This window comes from Curcuma longa, chromosome 1 (assembly GCF_044706935.1).
Source record: "Curcuma longa cultivar G26 ecotype Majalengka, Jawa Barat chromosome 1, ITB_CL_G26_1.1, whole genome shotgun sequence".
NCBI lineage: Eukaryota > Viridiplantae > Streptophyta > Magnoliopsida > Zingiberales > Zingiberaceae > Curcuma > Curcuma longa.
In genome coordinates, this window is record NC_133861.1 from 13,325,604 (window position 1) to 13,334,163 (window position 8,560).

At 36.6% G+C, this 8,560-nt stretch overlaps 1 protein-coding gene across 1 annotated transcript; it reads right to left on the reverse strand.

The window, feature by feature from the left end:
• Positions 1-1,922: 1,922 nt before the first annotated feature.
• LOC141840346 (uncharacterized) lies at positions 1,923-7,948 on the reverse strand. The gene is made up of 4 exons (XM_074728310.1): positions 7,842-7,948; positions 5,211-6,369; positions 4,104-4,331; positions 1,923-2,345 (listed from the first exon to the last, which is right to left on the reverse strand). The coding sequence occupies exons 2-4, from the start codon at positions 6,350-6,352 to the stop codon at positions 2,207-2,209; spliced, it is 1,509 nt and encodes a 502-aa protein (XP_074584411.1). The 5' UTR covers positions 6,353-6,369; positions 7,842-7,948; the 3' UTR covers positions 1,923-2,206.
• Between the last annotated feature and the right edge of the window lie 612 nt (positions 7,949-8,560).

Below are 8,560 nucleotides of genomic sequence, written 5' to 3' on the forward strand. Positions count from 1 at the left end.
AAGATGAGCAAAGCACGCGATTCAAGCAAGCATGATCTTAAGAAACTTCCTTTGACTTGATTTGTGATCTCAGAACAATGATGATTTCCATTAACGCTGGTTTCCATGAGGCACGCATTCAATGTACACTAGCAGTTCAAGATTATTTTGCGACACCAAGAAAATAGAAGTAGATATCCAAGATTATTTTGCGACACCAAGAAAATAGAAGTAGATATCCTATCATGAATAGTCAATATTGGAATTGATGTGGATACATAATGGTTGCCACACCGAATCAATCAGTAACGCTCGAAATTGTCTATTTTTAAAAAAACTTGGATCAAAGTGGAATTGACTTCTTGATCAGGATGCCCATATATGGGTAATTATAATTTTAAACGTTTTCAAAACAAACCTCCTTATACAAGGACGGGAGGATCCTTCAACCAGCCAAAATTAATGTCGTTCCATTTGTGCTTCCTGAAAATGATCGAAGGCATGCAATTGGAGTCGTCTAAATTACAAGTTCGACTTCGACCTCTTATCGCAAACAGAAACCCATTCAACAACATGAAATTATGGGGAAACTGGGAGTAATTCGAGAACGGGAATGTCCAAAGAAGCACAAGCTGGGAACAGAAACCGCACTAGGACGCAGCAATGCACTCGATCGATCTCCATCCTAGCGTTCGTTGGCGACATATATGAAGAACACAGCGACGGGAAGTCTGCAGCAGATGTGCATGACCGAGCAATAAAATCTCTATCCACACGTACGTTTGATTAAAAATAAATCTTCATTCAGTTTCCTGATATATCCTACAGGTGTGATAACCTGCAAGTACAAGTACGCGAATCGGGTTGGCCGAGCCCAAACTCGTGCAAGCTTCTTGATTTGCCAAGCTGTCTTGACTAAGTGGTCGAAGTGGAAAATTTCAAGGATGAGACAGTGTATGAGGACCTAATGTCCTCAAACGAACTCGACTTCTTAAAATGGATATATTGAGTCAATGACTAACTGAAATTTATCATTTTTGAGAATCATGAGATCACACTATCAAATTAGTTGAGTTTCAGAAGTTGCCGAAAAGAATCCACTAGGTGCATGATTATTGTTTTGTGGACACATGTCTCTCTACCTTCTTCCATTCCTTTGCGATCGGATGGCTGTAGTAGGTTCTGACCATCTCCGTTTGCTGCATCACGTACTCTGCGATCGGATGGCTATACAAAAGCGTGTGATTTGTCATGACCTCTGCGTGATCTGGCTAAAAAAGCACGTGATTTCTACGTGCTCTCCCAAGAGAGCCTCCCCTTCCGCGTATTCATATCCTTTCGAATTCACTCTTATCGCGTACTTTAGCTATAGACCCATTTCTTAATTATGAAGAGTGCCCGGGCTATCAATCATCGACTGCGTGACAATGAGTTCGGATGCTATTAGACGTCCTTGCAGTTGGTGTGCCCAGGAGCCGGGGGAACCTCCGTCGAGGCGGGCTGAAGAGCGATCGAGCTAGTGCAGCATGTCGGCCACCTTCGTGTTGACACCGTCGGCAAAGGTCTGCCTCGGCACCGAGCTGCAAGTTTAGCTCAAAATTTTGAGCTTTATTAACTAATAAGTTGCATTCATTAAAGTTAATTAAGTAGAAAAAAAATCTATAACAAGGATGCTTGCCACTAAGCATGACTTATTGGGAGGGCATATGGCATAAAGATCAAATCGAATCTGAAAAAAAATGATTTAATAAATCATGTGAAAAAACACATCACTGCCATCGGTGTCGTAAAGATAGCAAAGCATGAAAGAAATGACCTTCAAAATAGTAGATTTAGGCCTCAGACGTTTGCAATAGGTGCTACGGTGCAAGGTGGAACTTCACAGGAAGGGAAGTAACACTGCTGGTTCTATCTGATGATAAACCCTTAAAGAATATTTCATGTGCAGAAATTATTTGATTGAAAATTCAAATTACATATAGTTCAGTTGTATACACCCTAAATATTTGTCCACACCACTTCTCCATAAAGAAAATAAACATTCTATGTCAAGCTGAAAACAGACATACTACAAGATCAAAGAGTTCGTTACAAAGTAATACTTGCTGTTTAGCATGATCAATGTCATATGTTTGGAACTTGGAACCAATACCGATCCAAAATAAAGCTGACAAAACTGAAAGCTCTTCTATCTTTCTTGACTATGGCAGCAATGCAAAGAAATCTTTCAGCGCCCTGGAGTCTTGGATTTCTCCACCAGAACAATCCTTCCATTCCACTCAGATTGATCAAGAGCGCGTATCGCAGCATCAGCATCTTCATCCCTTTCTAAGGATAAAAATCCAAAGCCACGAGAATCCCCGGATCTGTACATTTAGCTATAATCTTTAGAAGCAGAAATATGGAGTGAAAAATGGAGCGAAAGAGAGATCAACTGAAAAAGGTGATAGTGTAATAATGAAAACGAAATTTGAAATTTAAATTATCAAGAATTAAACAAATATGTACAACCTAATGGAAACATTTACAAGACAAAAATCGAAGAAAACTTAACCAATAATCTAATTTCACTCAGAATCTAAGAATTGATACAGTTTAATTGATAAAGAGTCAATTGTGTAAAAGACAATAGGAGGAACAATAACAACAACAACTAAGCTTTATGCCACTATGTGGGGTTGGCTAAATGTGAATTGTTACTTGGACGATTTAAATTAATACGGTCAGTGGGACTGAAAATTTTCAGCAAGTTGCTTATAGTTTCCTCTGACAATTTGCTAAACGTGAATTCTTCGGATCCTCTGCCTGTTTTGGGCAAATGGAAGTTGCAAAGGAATAAGGTTTCTCTTAACTCTTTCTTCCCAAGTAAAGAATGGATCTTGTTCTATTGCCATCCATTCCTTTCCTTCCAACACAGACTGTATGCAAGTGACTAATAGAATTTTTTGAGTTTGTAAACCATTAATAAAAAGTGAACCTTGTAATCTGACTTCCTAATCATCTGACAGCAATACATTGATTTATCTACACAGTATAACACTCTGTCTAAAATACATTTTTAAAAATCCTTCACTTCTAGCATCATTGGTGATCAACAAATGAAGCCGAATCTTGAGGGCAACAGTCAGCCATTACAAGAAAGCATCAATTAGGCGGTCCATACACCCTACCTTAAAAGCTGTCTGAATGAAAAAAATGATACTAATCAGTAAAGAGAACATTTGCAATCACTAGAGTATGACAACTAAAAGGTTTGAGAAGTAAAGCAATTAAGGAAGCTATTCCAAGGAATGAAGAACAATCTAATGAGGATCACCAAATAAAACAACACTTGTCACCTACACCAAAAGGAAGTTAAACTTTTTAGATATTTGATACAGAATGTTAGTTCTGCTATAACTCTGTAATTAATTGTTGATATAGAATTTTTGGCAGGCAGGCATAGCCTAGTGAATGTGGGTACAAAGAAGGAATTTGCTAGTTTTTGACAGTCACATATAGAGCAGGATAGCATTGGAATTTCATTGAATAGAATTATGCTGGATAGGGGAAGGGGGCAAGCATGTGTATATTTATGAGCAAAAATTTAAGTCATATCATTCTTTTTTGAGAGGAACTGAAGCAGTGATCATACAAATAGGTCATTTCATAATAGAAAATATCAAGTAGTGACACTAAATTCAAGCATAAATTCTACACTACAGGAACAGGGAATATAACTCAGGCAAACAATAGTAGCTATCTTGTATGTTTCAATATCAACAGAAAAGAAAAGGATGATCTTAGTAGCTAGTTGGGAACATAATGACATCAAACAATCTCTAGAAATGAACTAAATAACCTCAATTTGATAAGGTAGTCCATATTACTCATCCTCCAAAAATAATGTAATCTTTCTTGTGTACAATATAATGATAAATCATGATGCTGTCCGTGATCAAATATTCAATGTTTGATATTTCAGATAAAATTAACTGATAAAGTTGAATACTCAGGTTATATAATAAATAGGCCAAATTGAGCCAGTTCACGTGATCCATTAGCACAATACTACAACAGCATAAAAATACCATGACGATGAGTAATTACAAGTAATGAGGTGTTCATTGAATTATAAAATTCACCTTTTATCCCGAACAATCCGAACATCTGTTACACGTCCAAACCTAGAAAATTTCTTCTCCAAATCTCTTTCAGTGGTAACATAGCTAAAACCTGCAACAAATAAATTCCTCCCGGGCTTACCTACTCCAGTGTTGCGGTTAGTTGGCGGTGACCATGGCCTTCTGGATGACCAATGACGAGAATGAGAACTAGGTGGAGGAGATCTATACCTTGGAGAGTGTCGTCTCCTATTCAATAAAGAAATGAGTAACTAATTACTATATAATAAACTTATAATTACAATTCAAAAAGGTGGAGAAATTAATGAAATCATAATTAATTGGAAAAAGAATGAATGGTCAAAATGTAGAAAAGCATCTAAAGTCTTGTGTGATTGTCATATCCCTTTAAGGCTATTTTGTTTTTTACAAAACTGTGGCATTGTTTGCCAAACTTTATGTGTCAAAGCATTAACTGTTAGGAAATAATACGTGCAAAAAAAAATATAAGAGTGATGAAAATAAGATGGATGCATGGGATTAAAATTAAGAACAATTTTTTTTTGGAAAAAAAAATATTTGAGAGCAATTTTGCAACCAATGGTTGATAAAATGATGGAAAATAGGTTGAGATGGTATGGATATGTTCAAAGACAATTGATATATTTCATAGTTAGAAGAATGGAATTTATTATTAGAGTTGAAGAAGGGGTAAAGTTTTACTTGATATAAATATTACAAGTGATATTACTTGCATAGAGCTTAATGGAGGGGTAAGATTTATGTAGAGACCCTAAATACAAACGTGGGAAGACAATGATGTTGAATAAGCCTTTGAGTAGAACATAGAAGAGTGACAAAAGATCCAATCCGCCTTGATTAATCATCAAGTTCAATACTGACTAGCACAATCAAAGAGATTGCGGGAAAAAGCAATCAATTGAATACCATTCTATCCAGTCTGACCATTACAAGTTGAGGTATGCTAATCCAACCGGACTTAAATTATAATAAAAGTTGTTTTTTCATAGTTTTCACCACTCTATAACTTGCTACTCTAACTATGTACCTTTATAAGGAATGGGCATTTACATAGATGCTTCAACTAAAATTGGAAAACAAACTCACCTTGGAGACCTTCTATGATGATCCCTTGCATAGGGAGATCTGGAGCGAGATCTACCATGGCGATCTCTCTTGTATCCAGAAGCAGAAGTATCTTTCCTCCTAACAGGTGACCGAGATGTTGGCCTCTCCTTCCTATGTGGAGATTCCCGGCTTCGAGGTGAAGCTGATGTCCTTTTTCTTGGAGAAGAATCTCTGTGATGAGCTTCTTTATATGTTGCTCTTCCTCGAGGAGATTTAAGTCTTGGAGGAGGAGATAAACTATCTTGAGAATCTCTCTTTCGCTTCTCAGAATGCTTTTCAGGAGGTGTATGTTTGGGGGAACGAGCTAATTTTTTGTCACTGACTTCAGTTGGTAGGTGCTCTCCTACTGCCAATGGATTGGGGTTGGGAGATTTTTCTGTACGGACAGATAGTTCCCTCTCTACTGAAGGTGGCTGTGAGCTTCTATCAGTTGGCAGAGATTGCACAACAAAACTATCTCTAAGGGGTTCTCTGTCATCCAAGTTTGCAACACCAACTATATGATCATCTTCTCTCTCTTCCATACTGTTACAGACATTTCCACCTTCAATTACATCATTATCAAACTCAGGCTTTTCAGATTGAGAGTTGAAATCATTCTCAATAGACAAATGAGATGAATCTACTACTGTCCTTTCGTCTTTCACTATTTGATCAGCCTCAACATCATGAAGATCACCAGAATGACTGTTATCACTAGTTCCTTGTTCCTCATCATGGCATTCATGATCCCCAACATTTGAGGCCAGTTCCTCAAAGCTATGACTATTCTTTTCAACATTATCATTAGAAACACACTCAACTTGTGAATGGTCATCAGACTCAAATGGCAAATGATGCTCACCTTGTTCTTCATTTTTGTTTATGTGAGATGATGAATTTGCCAAGCTTGGTATGGAAGTAGGTGATTGCAGTCCTTCACTAACAACAGCAACAGGAAGTACAGGTGACCTAAACTTCTCCTGATCTGCAAAAGCTTGCATCCCTTCTTGTTCTTCATTGGCTTCATTGGCTTCATTAAAACTTTTCACCTTCTCTTTATCTTTATTTCCATATAAGTTATCATTCAACTCCTCTTTGAATGGGACCCCATCCTCAATGTTAAGAGAATCCACATCCATTCTTACTGGTATGTGTGCTGAGAAGATGAATGGGTTACAAAATATTTTACCAACATAAAAACACAAACAAAGATTATATGATTGTCTCTAAGTTTCAGTACACAAACAGAATGCTTCAGATTAAGATATGCTGTGTGGATGAGGACATTCAATTATCCTCGATACTTTTAAGTGACAATTATAAGAAAGCAAGAAAAATATAGAAAACAAAGAAAAAGAAGTGTCGGGGTTAAAAAAAACTCTCAACTGCTGAGAATCTTGTATACCAAACAAAAGAAAACAAGTGCTTAAGACATACAGAAGTGTTTTACGTGACAGACTAATGTCCACAAGTGAACAAGTAGAATTCCACTTTTTATTAGAATGAAATACAAATTCAAAAAATCAGACCCTCACTGTTCTTTAAGTGTATGAACGAAAAGTCCCAAAAATTATAGTCTGACTCTCCAAAGCAAGGAAAGAGAAATTAAGCAGGCACACATATACATACAACTGTGTAAAGATCTTATGAAATGATGGCTCTTAGTTTGGTCCTGCTCCAATAAATCATGTCAAACCTCAACTATAAAAACATAGTATAATTGTTCTAACTTCAAAATATACTTTTGATGTGGTTAAAATAAAGGCTAACATTTCATCTCCATCCAATCATTCAAATAGTATGAGACCATTGCATTAAGAGTTTGAGACAAACACTTCTAAAGTATAGAGATGCTATTAAACCCCAAACTCATACTTTGACTATCGGTAAACCACTATAAGTAGTAGATCATGCAACCAAAACAAAAGATCATCCATCCATTCAGTGAAGATATTCACAAATTATTTCCATTCTAAAATTATGGAAAACTAAAACTGGAAAAATATGTACCAATTGCCAACATACTCGGAATAATTTCCCTAGAAAATAATCAGGTCTGCTGGTAGGAACAGGGGTGAAAACTACAAACCAGTTGAACGAAAGCAAACCTGGAAAAGATATTTTAGAAGAAAAAAATGAAGTTGTTCAACCATAACGAGAATTTACACGCCATGCATTTTACAGAGTCATGTGACAAATGTTTCCACTAAACATTTCTGTAATACTGGGGAAAGCTCTCCTCGCTCTTAAATCGAATCAAATCATCGATCAGATGAAATTGTAGAGCAAAACATGCACTCCAATACGTACCTTACCTGAAGCAAATATCAAACTGACCGTCCAAAATTACAAGCAAAACCGACCGCTACACAAAAAAAAGGAACAAAACCATTTGCCCAACACGCAATAGAATGTAACTAGCCCTTACTCGCAGCGAATCAAACCAACTGATAAAGCAAACAAAATGCCTCGGAAAAAACACACAATCAGAATGCCAAAAGTACAAATAACAAAAAGGATCAAAAGGAAACCTCCGATGCTTATAATGGTGAAACCAAATCGCAAGCTAGATTCAAAAATGGGGTGACGTGCCATGAAAGTTCTCTACAAAACACAGAGAAATGGTACCCTCGATCGATCGTCTGGGAGTTGAGATCGCTTTGGGGATTTCCAAATACCTCGACTCCAAACGCCAAAAGCCGCTGCTTCCGAAGAGGGAGAGGAATGGTGTAGGATTAAGAAAAAAAAAAAAGGCAGCGAGACAACATGGGGGATCCAGACACCACTAGACCGATGGACCTTTAACTCGCCCACCATCTAACGGCCACCACTTTCCATCTAGGAGATCTCCCGAAGGTAACGTATCGCTTACCCACTCACAGAGAGTGACTGTATCTTGTGAAAACTAATTTGGGCTTCCGCTAGCTTAGGCACGATTGTCAAAGGGCCGGGCCCGCAAACTACTTGTACAAATGAAAACACACTTATGCTAATAAAATTTTACACATAAAATCCACTGCATAATCTGATTATAGGACTCAATTTAACTTGATCCAGAGAAATTTTATACAATATGATTTAGATAACACAAACTAATCTATTTGATATGTATGTAAGAAATATTTATAAAAATTTTAATTGATTTTATAACATAACATTTTAATATATATATATATATATATATATAGTTTAATTATTATCTTATATTTTTTTATTGACTGAATGATATTTTTTCATTTATGATACAATTAATATACAAATAACTTTCGTTGTCAACGGTCAAACTTGCATCGAACACCACCACCATTGTTACACCTGAAAGGCTGAAACAACTTGAATGTGGAAGA

What these genes read in the sequence shown, in the direction of transcription:
- LOC141840346 (XM_074728310.1), bottom strand. Translation starts at nt 6,352, where the DNA reads ATGGATGTGGATTCTCTTAACATTGAGGATGGGGTCCCATTCAAAGAG. An exon ending in CATCATAGAAGGTCTCCAAG is followed by an intron (nt 4,332 to 5,210) that starts GTGAGTTTGTTT and finishes TTTATTGAATAG; the next exon opens with GAGACGACACTCTCCAAGGT. An exon ending in CGGATTGTTCGGGATAAAAG is followed by an intron (nt 2,346 to 4,103) that starts GTGAATTTTATA and finishes CTAAATGTACAG; the next exon opens with ATCCGGGGATTCTCGTGGCT.